The sequence below is a fragment of the Dunckerocampus dactyliophorus genome, chromosome 12 (assembly GCF_027744805.1).
Source record: "Dunckerocampus dactyliophorus isolate RoL2022-P2 chromosome 12, RoL_Ddac_1.1, whole genome shotgun sequence".
Lineage (NCBI taxonomy): Eukaryota > Metazoa > Chordata > Actinopteri > Syngnathiformes > Syngnathidae > Dunckerocampus > Dunckerocampus dactyliophorus.
Window position 1 is genome coordinate 3,253,532 of NC_072830.1, and position 16,211 is coordinate 3,269,742.

Consider the following 16,211-nt stretch of genomic DNA (forward strand, 5'->3'; position numbering starts at 1 on the left):
TTTTTTTGCGTTAGATCCCTTAAGTGTGGTCGTGTTAGGGAATCTCTTATTAGTTTTTGCAGTAGCTCCTTAAAAACAGCAGAGCACTTGTTATATAGAGGATCTTTATCTTGTATTTTTGCAGTACATTCCTAAAAACAGCAGCGTACTGCTGTCATACAGCGGATTTATGTCTTGCAATTTTGCAGCACAGTCGTAAGAACAGCAAATGGTTGTGTAGATTCCTAAAAACAGCAGAACACTCCTGTTATATAGATTACCTTTGCTGTTTTTGCAGTAGATTCCTGAAAACAATAGTGTGTTCGTGTTAAGAGAATCTTTTAGTGAGTCGCTCCTTAAAAACAGCAGAGTGCTTGTCATTGGAGGATCGTTGACTTGTATTTTTGCAAATTCCTAAAAACAGCAGCTTGCTCCTGAGGCTTTCATTAGGTTTTTCACAGTAGATCCCTTAAAACAGGGTGTTCATGTTAGAGAATCTCTATTGGTTTTTGCAGTAGCTCTTTAAAAACAGCAGAGCACTTGTTATATATGGAGGCTCTTTTGCCTGTATTTTTGCAGTGGATTCCTAAAAACAGCAGAATGCTCCTGTGATATCATGAATCTTTAGCATTTGTGCAGCAGCTCCCTAAAAACAGCAGCACACTGCTGTCACCCAGAGGATCTATGACTTGCATTTTTGCAGCAGCTCCTTAAAAACAGCAGAGCGCTCCTGTCATTTCGAGGATCTTTGACTCGTCATCTCCCAGTAAATTTTCCAAAGTTAGTTCAGCTTTACACGTAAAACTAGCATAAAATAGAAAATGTGCTATGCAACACACATTAGTTTTATTTATTTTTTAAATCATACTGTACACTCAAAATAAAATTTGACAATGAAACAAAATAGAGCATCATCATTTCACTTAAAGGTAATAAAGGTGAAGCACGCACACGTCATCCTTGCTTCACATTTAAGTCCATGATCACACCACATTTCTTCAAATGAAATCTTTATGCTTTCCGTGTGTTGAAGGAAAACACTATAAAAACGTGTCAGGCACCGTTGAGCGGCACAACATCAAATCCTTTGAAAAGCGCTACAGTCCATCAGTCAACCGTTTCCATGTCAATGATTCAAGGGCGATCAGAAAGGTGAATGGTGTTGGCATTATAAACACTACCAGGCGAGAAAACAACCCCCAGCGCCCCTACTAGTACTGCGTTTGTTGATTCAAACACTGGCAACGTTGCATTAGCATTCCACCTTTCTCCCTCTCTGCCTTTAATGTGTTGTATTGGGATTTCAAGAGAAGTGAGTGTTCAGCACCTCCAAATAATATATATATATATATATACATACATTTGCATACTCACATTTACTATTATTTTCTATATCACGCATCTTTGTAGTGCCAGTTGTCTGGAACCGTGAAGCACCGGCGAGCACTTCCAACTTGAAACGGAATCAATCAAGCATATTCCGATTTGTCACATTCAAAACGGAAGCGTTGTGCTCTGCATAGTGCGGACTTTCGCGTGTTGTTTACGCCGTATTTCCTGTGCTTACGCAGTTGTCACTGCAAGGTGTACAATAAATACAATTAATCTTTAGAAATCAAATCCACACCAATATGAATACATTTGTACCTACAGATAAATTTAGCTTAACTTCTAATTTGATTTACACCGAGCATGCAGCATGAATTCAAAGTGCTGCCTTGTTATTGATGTGTTATTGTGTGATTATCTATATATATATATATATATATATATATATATATATATATATATATATATATATACATACTAATTCTGCCATCAAAGCGACACAAAATACGTGTGTTTGCAGTATAAAATCTTGTTAGCTGGTAAGTGTATGTAGAATAATCAGCAAGGAAGGTCAAAACCAAACAACTTGTCATCATGGCGTTCCAGTCTGTAGCATGGATGCTAGGTTGTATTCATCAACAAAATAAACGGTGGAAGCAAACGTGGATGCAGTCATTGTTAGGCACGGAAGGCGTGGTTATCAAGTCTTGTCGCTCGTTGCCGTCTGCAGCCTCTCCTGCTTATGCTTTTCCAGCCACTGTAAGATCTGCCGTCGGAGCTCCTCGTTTGGCCTGATCTGGTCCATGGTGAGAGGACTGCGGTTGAAAGGGTCGGTCTGGTCACTGCAACAAGCACACAACTCATCATGTAGCGTGCACACACACACACACTTCCATGTGTCCATCATGTCATCATGCTCTGGCTTCGTGTTGGGCAATTTGTCTTCATTTACAGATCTTTGACCAGCATTTTTTGCAGTAGATTCATAAAAACAGTGAATGCTTCCTGTTGTTTGTAAGGACCTACTGAAAAAACCCTAGAGCCAAACCTGTCATGTAGAGGTTCTTTGACAAGCATTTTTGCAGTAAAAAAAAACCCAAAACAAAACAGCAGAGTCAGATGTCATCTTTGACTCGTTCCTTATAAAGCGTAAGGCACTCCTGTTCCAAATTATTATGCAAATGATATTTTCCTCTGCTATTGCTAAATAATCATCCATCCATCCATTTTTATCTGCCGCTTCTCCTCATTAGGCTCGGGGATGCTGGAGCCTATCCCAGCTAACTTCGGACCCTGGACTGGTCGCCAGCCAATCGCAGGGCACATATAGACAAACAACCACAGTGGACAATTTAGAGTCACCAATGAACCTAACATGCATGTTTTTGGAATGTGGGAGGAAACCGGAGTACCCGGAGAAAACCCACACACACATACAACGGAGATTTGAACCCAAGTTTTCCCAATCTCCGGACGGTGACTGTGTGGCCAACATGCTAACCACTAGTCCACCGTGCAGCTGCTAAATAGTCAATATATACAAAAATACTTCTATCCCCCACTGGGGGCATGACATAAGATAATTGACAACCACTGCTCAACAACGCACTTATTTTGGCACCTAAATTGCATTTAAAAGAAAACGGGACCAAATTTCACATGATTAATACAAGGTTTGACTGCACAAACAATTTATTTTTAAGTTAAACAAAACTGCACCGGTTTCTCTGAAAAAAGAAAACCCGATGTTAAATAGCAACTCAATAAGTGTTTCTTGAACAGAAAAGCTGCAGCAGTACATTGTTTAGCGCTCCTCCACCACTCTCCTGTCAGTGAAAGATGTTGTTGTTTTGCTCCAATATTCATACAATCCTTAGTGAAGACTCATTTGCACGTTGCTGTGCTGTAAATTAATGTGCTATGAGTCTCCTAGATTTGTCATACTGGGCTCTACGGTTTCAGAGCACAAGAGACACAGCGGTTTGGCTGTGGATTCTGGAAGAATGAACATACAGTACATTGGTCCGTCCTTTCACTTTTAAATGTTGGCTTTTCTCCATCAACTTCTAACTTTTGAGCAAGCCATGGTTCTCACTGGAAGATTAGCAGCATAGAATATGGATGGATGGATGGTTCCCAGCAGTAAACAAACAGTTTTGTTGGCTCATTTTGAGCGACGTCACCGCATTTGCCGTAATACCTGTGTTATTATATATCCCATTCACTTTAATTGGTCACTGGTCTGTAAAGAGCCATCACTGGATCCGGATCCAGACTGAGGCCCGCCATTTGGTGGTGGCTGGGTTACAGTATCTTTAACTAGAGCTTTTGTGGAAGATTCCTAAACACAGCAGAGCATTCCAGACATTTTCAGTGATCTCAGACTAGATTTTCTTGCAGTAGCTCCTCAAAAAAATAACAACAGCAGAACGCTCCTGTTATTTATATGATCTTGTACTTTTTGGAGTCTGTCCTTAAAAACAGCTCACCGTTCCATTTCCTTATACAACCTCCGAAGGCAGCATAATGCCGGGACGACGTGGACCTCCCCCTCATTCTGTGTCACTAACCTGAGGAGATGTCTTGCTATAGTCGAGCGGTCAACTGTGACGTTGGAGGAAGGGAGAAGAACTGGGTCGAGCATCAGTGTGGACATGATGGGGTCTAAGAACTCTTCTGGGGCATCTGCGTAAGTCTCCTCCTCCTGCTGTTGTCTATCTGCATGGGACTGGAGTACAGGCAGAGTAACAGCAAGCTTGTAGGATTTAGAGATACACATTTTATTTATATGAGTGCAGTCATACCTTTATTTTATCAGCAAGGAGTCCAAAGGCCACAATCATGTCCCCGGGCTTGTTGATCTTCTTTAGTACCCTCTGCGTCTGGGAGAAGAGGGTAGGGGAGTACGATCGTCCATCCTTTGGGACTGTAGCGCAGAAATTCTCCTCATCGCTGCCAAAGAAATACACAAATAGGTGTGTATCTGGAAACCAAAACTACTACATTTCACCTCCAGCCAACAAGAAGAGTGTTCACCGCCACATACCCCAAGTTCAGGTAGATGGTGCAGATGTCAGAGACCAGCTGCTGGGGCTTGAAGTCAAACTCGCTGAAGTCCTTCACTTTGAGAGCGCCCATCTTGGGACCCACCAGGTGCTGTAGGAAGTAGTTGAGCATGGAGATGATCCTCTCAGCCAGGAAAGGGTGCACAAAGATGCCCTTAATCTCTGGAGTCATGAAAAAAAAGCTGGGACGTTGTTGCTAAAAGAAAAGCAGCTACGTTTGAACGATACAATCTTTCCAGTCTGACCTGAGGTGAGGAAGGCCAGCGTGCCGATGGTCTCGTTAGACATGATGTTGTGGAAGCGGCCCAGCTGTCCAAACATCTGCAGGCTTGACTCCCTCTCTCGTCGAGCATCGGGGGCCAGGTCATCCCACTCCCCTCGATCCCGCTCCAGCTGCAGGATCTTGATTTTACTCAGGTACTGCAAGATCAAACATTACTATCAATTCTTAACACTCATAGATCTCATCTCTCGACTTTAAGATTTTATCCTGTTGTTCTGCATGTACTGTGAAGTGTACGTGTTTGCCCCCTTCCCGGTTTCTTTTTTTTTTTTTGCATGTTGTCACACTTAAATGTTTCAGATCATCAAACAAATGTAAATATTAGTCAATGACAACACAACTGAACACAAAATGCAGGGAGAAAAAAAAAATCCAACGCTACATGGCCCAGTGTGTGAACGTGATTGCCCCCCCCCCCATTAAAACATAATTTAACTGAGATGAATTTAGATCTATCAGCGCAGAAAAGGCTATAAAGCCATTTCTAAAGCTTTGGGACTCCAGCCAACCACAGTGAGAGCCATTATCCACAAATGACCAAAACATGAAACAGTGGTGAACCTTCCCAGGAGTGGCCGGCCAACCAAAATGACCCCAAGAGCACAGCCATGACTCATCCGGGAGGTCACAAAAGACCCCACAACATCCAAAGAACTGCAGGCCTCACTTGCCTCAGTTAAGGTCAGTGTTCATGACTCCACCATGAGAAAGACACTGGGCAAAAATGGCCTGCATGGCAGAGTTCCAAGACCAAAACCACTGCTGAACAAAAACAACATTTATCTTGATGATCCCCAAGACATTTGGGAAAATACTCAAAAGTTGAACTTTTTGGAAGGCGTGTGTCCCATTACATCCGGCATTTCAGAAAAAGAACATCATAGCAACAGTAAAATATGGTGGTGGTAGTGTGATGGTCTTCAGGACCTGGAAGACTTGCTGTGATGAATGGAAGCATGAGTTTTGCTGAAGGAGAATGTCCGGCCATCTGTTGGTGACCTCAAGCTGAAAACAACTTGGGTTCTGCAGCAGGACAATGATCCAAAACACACCAGCAAGTCCACCTCTGAATGGCTGAAGACTTTGGAGTGGTCTAGTCCAAGTCCTGATCTGGATCCTATTGAGATGCTGTGGCATGACCTTAAAAAGGAAAAGCCTCCAATGTGGCTGAATGACAACAATTCTGCTAAATTCCTCCCCAGCGCTGGAAGAGACTCATTGCAAGTTATCACAAACGCTTGATTGCAGTTGTTGCTGCAAAGGGGGGCCAACCACTTATTAGCTTTAGGGGGCAATCACTTTATCACACAGGGACATGTAGCTTTGGATTTTTTTTCTCCCTTAATAATAAAGTTTCATTTCAAAACTGCATTTTGTGTTCATTTGTGTTGTCATTGACTAATATTTACATTTGTTTGATGACCTGAAACATTTAAGTGTGACGAGCAATCCCCCCACTTGCCACATACTGTATTTTTAGACAACTCATAAAATATTGGTTAGCCTGACATAACAATGTGTTTACAATGTATATCCAATACATATCAAATCATTAAAATGTACACTTACAACGTACATACAGCAAAAACATAGGTTCTGTTGCTAAAGCTGAGTAATAGTTTGTGGTGTATTTGTGAAATACGTTGCCATAAGAGTATTTTATTGCTTCAAAAAAAGGGACATCCATAGTTTTCATCGCACAGCGACAATACGCATTTGGGACATACATGATTTTTATCGTCCAGCCACGATATGGATTTGGGACATACATGGTTTTCATTGTAAAGCGACAATACGCATTTGGGACATACATGGTTTTCATTGTAAAGTGACAATACGCATTTGGGACATACATGGTTTTCATTGTCCAGCAATGATACGTGTTTGGGACATACAGAGTTTCCATCGTACAGTGGCGATCCACATTTGAGACATTGGCTTTCATGTACAGCAACGGTACGCATTTGGGACACACTTGGGGATGAGATACACGCGTCTTCTGTATTCCATTGGACAGCGACAATATGCATTTTATTAGAAAGTGTGTTTTTTGTGTCTCAATTAGAATGATATACATGGCTTTCATCAGACAGGGATGATATGTTTTTGGGACACATGATGTTTGCCTCACCTGGATCGCCTCGTCTAAAAGGAAAATGGCATCATTCATCAGCAAGTTCAGGAACCTGAGGAACAGAGGAGGATTCATGGCCTCCAGGTTCTTAGATGCGTAGTCTGCCAGATGCTGAGGGATGTCGAGAACATTTGAAAAAACACTTGAGTATCTCAAAACAAAAGCACTGTTTTATTAATACACCAGGGTTGAATACCAAGAACCTTTTTTTCCCAAATTGGGATGAAAATAACCATCAAAAGCAGACTCCTTCTCATACCTTGATACTCTCTCTGTAGTTATTTTCGCCCCACATGAACTTGAGGATGGGATACATGGGTCTTCTGTAATTGAACTTCTGTTCAAACTGATGAGGATCACCTGGAGAAAAACAGAAAAGGAAAGGAAAGGTTGTGAAGAATGCAACCATTTTTGTTTTTACTATATCTAGCGATACAGTCAGTGCTGTGGCAAATATCAGAAGCTGAATGCTACATAGGGTTTAGATTTGTACCTCACCCGTAAACTCAATGTCAACAAACACAGTGATGAGGGCTTCTGCCAACTGAGGTGCATATTTGTAAGAGCAGAAGACTCTCTCTCGCTGGAAGACGATAGGCTGAGGAGCACCAGGCGCCACAGGCTCCATATGGGGCATCACTGCCTCCAAGACCTCAGCGAGGTTTGCTCTTAAATGTGGGTTCTTCATCCTGTTGTGGATGTCAAAGCAGAGTTCATGCTGAACTATTAAAGGCTTTTTGTCAACAGCATTTTGTTTTATCTGGACATGAGCAAATCCTACCTCTCCACATTACCCATGAAGACTGTGATGAAGTTAAGAATCTGCTCCAGACTTTCAGCAGAGCTCTCCAAAACGTCATCAGCAAACCGATGCAGGAAGATGAAAAAATCTCCCAAGTTCTCTGCAAAAAACTCTGCAAAACACAGGAAGGCGCTGCAAAATACCTCATTACATAGCACACATTTCGTAGTCATTTACGGTATAAATCTTACATCTCAACCTTACCTGGTACAAAGCAGAGCATGGTGCTTTGCAGGGAGGGCAGCGGAAAACTGAGTGCTACATGTTCGGGGCCTTGGTTTCCCACAGCAAGCTGAACCAGCAGAGCAGCAATGGATGCGTGGAGATTAAGGCAGCATTGCAGCATGGCGGGCTGCGTGGTGGCGGCTTTGGTTGACAAGTAGACCGTCATCAGGCGTTCAAACTGCTCCAAGAGCTGACCTGACATGGGGCTTCCTGCATGATGGGCCTCCTGGCATGTCACCTGGAGCCGGTGGAGGGACTGGTTCATCTTGACCAGTTGCTCGTGAAGTCTGCACAAAAACAAGGTGGACTAAATGGGACTGTGAGGATTTTATTTTTTTTTTAACGTTCTTTCCCAAAACGTCTATGAACCTGTGGAAGCCGAGGTGCAGGGTGACCTGCGTGAGGACGAGATTTTCCGTGAGCAGGCTGTAGGACTCAGCAGGCTCCAGTGGGGGCTGCGATGGCACGGGGGTCAGACAGGTTTCTTTGTCGAGACCTAGGTGTAGGACACATTCCATTACGAAATGTGATGTACAGCTGTCCCTCGCCACTTTACAGCTTCACTCTATCACGGTTTTTCAAAAGAAATACATTTCATGGTTGACCACAGCCTTCTATTAGTCAAACAAATCGGCATATTTAATCACATTTGCATATTCTTGGCCTAGATTAAGCATTTTGAAGCATAAAAATGTCACTCAGCATACGTGATAAGTAGTGTAATACTTGTGACTTGTTGCGTGCCTGGTAAGTGACGTGTGTGACGTCAGCTAGCTAGAGGCGACTTTGTAAAGATGAGTGTTCGCCTCAGGTTAGCAGTGGCGAGTGCAGTGACTGGCATGAGTTGTGGCAGCGGCTCCTGTGTGAATGTACACGGCGTACGTGTTTCCCGCTTGTTAAAAAGCAATTGAAGTGCATCGCCGAAGCGAGTTTCTCCTTCACCACAAATGGATGCATTACAGTAGTACTCTACAGTGGTCACTAGGTGTCAGTAACGTTACACTGATGAGACAATAGCCACTGCGGGAAGTATGCTTTCATTGCTAACGTGTGAGTCTATGTTACGTCTTATTTATTTTCTATTATTATGCCTACTATATTGGGTATTACAAGTGTAAAAGTGGCTCCTAGCATGGTATTTCATGTCTAGAGGGCTCTAATAATGCTTAAAACAGTATTTAGTATTTATGATGTAGTCCTGTTCTTTGCTTCTGTTATTGCTGTTGTCTCTGTCTTCTTTTATCTTCTTCTCTGTCACCTTCTGCTCGGCCGCTCCAAATGTGCATAACAATAAATATCAAATATATTCAAATAAAATGTATTTACCAGCGCTTGTGTGCTTACCTCTGGCATGCACATTGCGATTGCGCCTCTCCTCTTCACTCAGCTCTCTGACTGCACAGTACGTCGGGTTAAATGTGAGCAGTTTGGGCGAGCGCGGCCGGCAGAAGGGCTGGCACAGCTTCAACAGCGCTGCGCCCAAATTTAAGAAGAACGCATCCGAGGCGTACATTTGAAAGAAGATCTCTGGCATCTGATTGGCCCAAATCTTGGCCCGACCGGCGTTGGCGTGCAGACAGTTTCCCAACCATGACAGCAGCAGGTGGCGCGTGTCACTAGAGCGTTGGAGCAAGTTTTTAAAGATTTGGTGCACCTTGTCGTGAAATTGCCCCATGAACTGCAAAAGAAGTCGTTGAGTCTTGATGCCGTCACTGGTGGTCAATCAGTGTGGTTGAGACAGTCGGAAGCACTCACCTGGTGGACGTTGGCCTCCTGGACCGTAGCCTCCTGAGAGCTAGAGCGGGAGGGGTTGAGGAAGTAGCCATGCCCCTCCACCACACCTGGGGTTTTCAGCAAGCAAGAGATGCTCAACACGGTTCCTAAAAGGCTCTTCTGGTACAACAAACCATTTGCTGGATCTTTGGGCTGACTGTGCTCCATCAATACCTGCAAACATCAAACATCAGAGGACACTTTCTGGTAATGTGAGCAAATGAAACATCAATGAGCACCTCCTGACCTTGGCAATATCATTCTGGTGGCTGAAGTAAAGAAGGACATCAAGGTAGAAGTATAAGAGCGGCTGACACAGATCCAAGTCCTTGATTCTTCCCTGAAGGATGTCAAGCACCGGGACCATCACCTCCTCGAATGTCCGCACCTCTTGATCAGAGAGCAAGCCGGCAACCACCTCCTCAACAAACTCCACCACCTCCTCGGGCTCTGAAACGACATCAGTGACGATTACAAACGATGCTTCATCATGACAAAATGAGCTCACTCCAGAACACACGTGCTCGGCTGAAAGCATCCAACAGCAGGTCCAGAAGCTGCTCGTACACCAGCTGGTTGACATAGATCTCTGGCGTGAGCAGGACTGTCCGCGTGTTCGAGACCGTCAGGTTCTTACAGCGAACAGAGAACGGCAACAACTTCTCTGGTACCTTAGTCACCTGAGGGTGAGAAAATAGAATGGTGACTAAATCATGGAGAAGGGGCAACATGAGCCAGTCAAAGAATGTCTGACCTCTTCCTTTGCCCTCTGATAACAAGCGAAAAGGTAAGGGATGGCACACTTCTCTCCGGCGTCACGGTCAGCGGAGAGGTTCACGGCGCTGCAGGATGTCATGTAGATGAGGTGGTTTCCTGGTTCTAGCAGCAGCAACCGATTAAAAAGAGCCTGGAAGGGGAAAGAAAACAGCACAAACACAAACCTAAATGCGTCAACGCTTGTGGTGCCCCCGTGTAGAATCTAGATGTTTAACTGCACAGCTACCGTATTTGATATCAACATAGGACAGTCGATCATCTAATATTCCGCGTCTAGAGATATACAGTACATGCAAACCACACGATTTCTCACCCTAAGCAACTTCTCTCAGAGCTTATATGTTTAGGTTGTTATATTCAGACAAGTTTTTATTTTTTTTAAGGCATAGCTACCTTCAGCTCAGACAAAATCTTGAGTATAAGAAACTACAAATATGTTCAATCCAAAGACAAAACAAACCTATTCAAGCTATTTTCTGAGCTTTTCTTCCCGTCACTCACACACACGCACAACAGCGACCTGTAGAGATGCAGCAGTGATTGATATGTTGTTGCGATGTTATCAAACGACAGAGGAGGAGTTACTGCAAATTTTAAGATAGTAGTGATCAATGAAGCAGAGTCATCACACGGGAATCTGATAGATTTGATTTACTGCAATCTACCGGTTGTCACTGACATCTTTGTTTGCCTTTGATGTTGTCTTAAAAAATATGTCTCCAAAAACGGGTCAAGCTGTTGTGCAACCAAGACATTTTTTCACATCATTTCACTGGTATGATTCTAAAAAATGATAACGTTTGTCTTTTTGTCGCCCCATAAGCAGGTGTTATATTTGCTAACTGTATTGACACAAACATAATGCCTTCTTTTAGACCTCGAAAAAGGTCTGAAAAAGTACGCTCGTCTTATATTTGGGGTCTAGAGATTTATACATGCAAACAAAAGGTGGCGCCACACAACTATTCTCAGTGCTTTTCTTCCCGTCACTCACACATACGCTAGTGACCTGTATTTTCTTTTTCTTTTGATGATGTTTAAAAAAAAATTCAAAAACATATCCGGCAGTCAGGCAACCTAGAATTTTTGTATTGCAATGTGCATGTAATTTCAGTGATTTTAAAAACGTGATGAACTCATTCAATCCCAGCCATTTTTACCTTTAGTCGTATCAGCCATTAAAATGAACAAGAAACAACGGGTGCTCTAATCATTTTTTCCATGACTGTAGGCAAGTTTCAGGAAACTATCAGTTGCCAACAAAAAAAGGGAAAAACAATTTTTTGTGAAAAGATACACTTCAACTTCCATTTTTAACTTTCACTTTGACACTATTTTTTTCTCTTTTGTGACAGCTCAAATATCTAAACAACTATACCACAACATAAACAACACAAAAAGGGTTATTTTACATCAATTTACAAATAAAACACCATGAATTATTTACAATGCATGCGTTATAATTCTCCTACAATGCGTAAGCTTCTGCACGCTACACTCCTCCACGCTCTCTCACTTCCTCCTTGCTGTTGAGTGTGTTTTTCCAATGCTAAAGATCCCTGCCGAGCTCTTATCAAATACACTTCTGCCACATTGTGGTCGTTTTTATGGCTTAAAACTGCATGAAAAGTCACCTCTTTTATTTTGCACTTGTGTCATTGCCTTTTTTTGCCTCTCGCGCAAAAAAAACTTAAAAGACGTATAAATACATCCTTGGGGTGCGAGCGTTCGGGTTAAAAAAAACCCAAAAGTATAAATATGTATTTGGTATTGAATGAGTTAAGGCAAGATTAATTTGGACTTTTTTTGCCTGGTAACAGGTCTTGAAAACCATTATTCGCGAACATAAGACCTCAGAAAAGGTCTGAAAAAGAAGTGTCATCTTATATTTGCGGTCTAGAGATTTACAGATGCACACCAACAGGTAGCGCCATATGACTTCTCTCAAAGTTTTTCTCCCCGTCACTCACACACACACCAGTGACCTGTATTTTACCTTTGATGTTGTAAAACGGGTCAAGCTGTCAGGCACCTAAGGATTTTTTGTGATTGCAAGAGAAACATTTTGAAAGCGTAGACGCTCAACCTGCTCTATGTTGTCCATGTCCAGCCAGTCCTGTCCATCCAGATCAGCCGCCATCTCCTCCAAGTAAACACATCGAGGCGGGATCCCATTGCCCCCTCTCAGACTGGGGTCACCTAGAGGTAAAGATTAAAATAAGCATGGATTTAATCGCACTTGAAAGAAGCGGAACAGCTCAACATTTGACCAAAAAAATAAATAAAAAGAGGATTCAATTCCCAAGTTTGTGGTTTATTTCAGCAAAGGAGAAATTGATTTTAGTGCTGCGTACAAACGTGCGTGTGTGAGCGTCTGTACAGCGGACAGCTTGGGGCTTTTTCTGTGCCGTGCTTCCCGAAAATAGTGACTCATCCTGAGCTAGTACACTCAAAGTGACACTTCCTACCGTGTAACGGTGATGAATCATGTTTCTGTTCGCAGAAAGTCTAAATATGACTTCACCATATGACACAATTAGGGTTCTATGGACTGATTGGGATGGCGGGGGCAAACAAACCAAATCAGATCTTGAACAGACAGGCTTGGGGTTATTTGCCGCTGTATTTGATATGTTTACATCTACCGTACTGACCCAAATATAAGATCTTCTCTGAAGAAAAATACTTTTTAAAACCAAATCTAAACTAAATACATATTGATGAAGTACGGGGTAGATTGCAATACAAAAAAATTCTTTCGTATTTCTTAGCTTCTCGACAGTTATCGATGACTGCTTCATTATCTTAACTCAAATTAGCATCATCACTCCTCCTCTGTTGTTAACTTGCTAACTACTTATGAGACACTTTTCCCCCCCCCAGCGGGACTCTGCAACATGGCTGCATCTCTCCAGGGCCCTCAACTATAAAACTGTGCGTGGAAGTCTGACTGAAAGTGTGCGTACAACAGAAACCCAACATGTGCGCACGGACAAAAATATTCAGACCTAAAAAAAAGTGAAGACCTAAAAAAAAAAAAAAATGCAACTCCACCCCACCCCAATTTGCCATAAATGGTCAATGCAAAGTGGCTCATGAAAGCAGCGTCCACATTTAATGACCCTTGATTGTGCATCAAGGCACACGTTTCCATTTTTAGTGAGCATGTTTCTACAGTTTTCCTAATTGGTGGCACATTTGAGATGAACATAAGCTTAGCAAAATCTGTTTGATTTAAATGTGGTCGCAAAGACTCAAAACGGGGACAAAGTTAAGATGAAAATGAATTGCTGTAATTCCAGACGGATATTTAAAAAATACTTAACTACATGATGACATTAACGCCATCAAAACATTACGTATACTTGTAATCTAATTATTTTATGAGGGAGTACTGTTGTGTAATAACACACAACAGCACAAACAAAGCACAACAAAAGAAAAGCCCATCATTTGTGGAACATTTACGCACACGGCCCTGACACTATCAGCCCAAATAAAGGCCTTCCGGGTTTATAAAAACGAATCAATGCGTCTCTGGTATTGAATGACTTAATTTGCTTTTACAAACACATCACAAATAGTCTCATTAGAAAAATATTATAAACTATAAAACTTATCATTATAAAATTACATTTTAAAATAGAAACATTTATTTGGAAATATGCCCAAAAAAGGAAAAAAAAAACTATAAAATAACACCAAAAAACTAAAAAATAGCAGTTAACACATAAAAATAAATAAGAATATTATATAACAATATTATGTAAATATGAATTAATATTACAGAGTATTATATAATACAATTCTGATTTGATACCATCCTACCAGACGTGTACGCTGCTCACAGTAAGCAAACATGCACGTCCTGATGTGTACTTACTGTTGTCCAAAGTGATGAGGAAGATACGCTGGATCATGTGATTGACATTGAGCTGCTCACACAGTTCCTGTCGGGATCGGAAGGAGCGGCTTATCTCGGCCACCGAGTCGTCGTTGTCGTCGACGCTGTCCGACACGGAGTTCTCCGACTCTGATTGGCTGTCTCCTGAGTCATCTTCTACAGTGGAACACACAGATTATCCATATTTTAGATAGATATTCCTAACTACTAGCTTCGATAAACGCACCGTACTCTCATGCAGTTCATGAATGGTCTCTATTTAAGGAAATATGGTATTTATGTGTATGAAGGAAGCCGGAGTTCCGGTTCGAATCTGCGTTGGAACATCTCTGTGTGGAGTTTGCATGTTCTCCCTGTGTGTGCGTGGGTTTTCATCTCCCACAGCCCTGAGCAACCCACACCTCCCACATGCATGGTAGGCTAATTGTAGACTGTAAATTATACATAGGTGTGAATGTGCGTGCAAATGGTTGCTTGTCAACTGTGATCCTATGAGGAGAAGCGGTATAAAAAAAAATGGCTGGCTGGCTGGATTTATGTGTATGGAGTGCCGTTTTAACGGCTTAGTGAGGGGTTTCTGCTCTACTTTACTTACGTGGCTGCTCAGTGGGTAACTGTGCAGATTTCTGGCCTGATGCAAACTGCTTGGCATCAGCCAACGAGCTGAAGAGGGCGGCGAAGGGGTTGCAGGAGATGTTGTGGTTGTTGTTGTTGCCCTGGTCAGTCATCTCACTAAGGCTCAACACTCAAGTCCATCCAAGACCATAGTCTTAAAGAATACACACACTTCATTGTTACATGGTGAGGACATTATAGGTACAGCGTATGTCAAACATGGTTAAAAATACGGCATTAAATTATTGTTACATGAGGAGGACATTGTAGGTACTGCATATGTCAAACACGGTTAAAAATACGGCACTGCTATTTGGAACGCAGTGCTGTAGCCACTACGTCAACTCTCCGGTGGCTTTAAATGTTACCTCGCTTTCGCAGCCTTTCTTAAACGTGGATTTCATGTATTTCGTGAGGCCAGTTAGTGTATTTGAGCGATGACATCAAACAGTTTGATTGTTTTGCTAGCTGGCAGACGGCTAATCACTCTAGCGCTTTAGCTAGCGTAGAAAGCAACAAGCTAAGTTGTTCATGGCTGCGTCGACATCGATTTCATCTGTTGATAGTAAAAAGACATGACATGTTATGCATCCGGACGGACGAAGGTATACCGCCGTACCTGTCTGACGGGCAAAACGTCTGTTTTAGAACCCAAAAAAATCAACCTTCTTGTCTTTTCTGGACCACCACGTATCCTGTTAGCTGCCTACAGGCGATATACGATGTGACGTCATCAACATGAGACGGAACTCAATATTGTGCCTTTTCTTCTTTTGGTTTATAATGGCGGGTTGCAACCATGACTTCAAAGGTGCATACCGTCACCTGCTGTACCAGAGTATGCAACATGGGCCATGTACAGTATCTTATTTTATAGTAATTCAGATCATAAGAGAGACAGAGGAAAATAATAATACTAATAACAATAATAATAATAACAATTCTATAATAAAATATTCTAAGAATTATTTATATTCACCGCCCTCTGTGTATTTCTAACCCCCTCCTCAACTGTTCCTAAAATACCCTCAATGCTCCATTCCTTTCCTACCTTAGCAATCCTTTTCCTCAGCTTTACACGCTCTTCCCTATATTTCTTGCAATGTAGTAATATGTGTTCAACTCAATATTGGGTTTGCGGTATTTTTTTATGTATTATGTTTTATTGTCTCCTCTTCTTGCATTCTCGTTTTTATTCTACCTATTGATGTATTTTTCCTTTTAGGCTATTTTTCGTTTTATACAACATGATAAAAGAATTAATCAGAAAATTCCCCTAAACCAACCCTGCATTTCATTTGTATCAACCGTAAATTAAACGCTTT

The 16,211-nt window shown here is 42.1% G+C and overlaps 1 protein-coding gene across 1 annotated transcript; it reads right to left on the minus strand.

The window, feature by feature from the left end:
• Positions 1-812: 812 nt before the first annotated feature.
• ube4a (ubiquitination factor E4A (UFD2 homolog, yeast)) lies at positions 813-15,641 on the minus strand. The gene is made up of 20 exons (XM_054795122.1): positions 15,506-15,641; positions 14,867-15,040; positions 14,251-14,427; positions 12,454-12,566; positions 10,345-10,497; positions 10,111-10,270; positions 9,838-10,040; positions 9,573-9,764; positions 9,162-9,495; positions 8,187-8,313; positions 7,797-8,104; positions 7,572-7,704; positions 7,289-7,479; positions 7,050-7,150; positions 6,788-6,901; positions 4,619-4,793; positions 4,355-4,535; positions 4,113-4,260; positions 3,879-4,036; positions 813-2,150 (listed from the first exon to the last, which is right to left on the minus strand). The coding sequence occupies exons 2-20, from the start codon at positions 14,997-14,999 to the stop codon at positions 2,009-2,011; spliced, it is 3,243 nt and encodes a 1,080-aa protein (XP_054651097.1). The 5' UTR covers positions 15,000-15,040; positions 15,506-15,641; the 3' UTR covers positions 813-2,008.
• Positions 15,642-16,211: the final 570 nt, after the last annotated feature.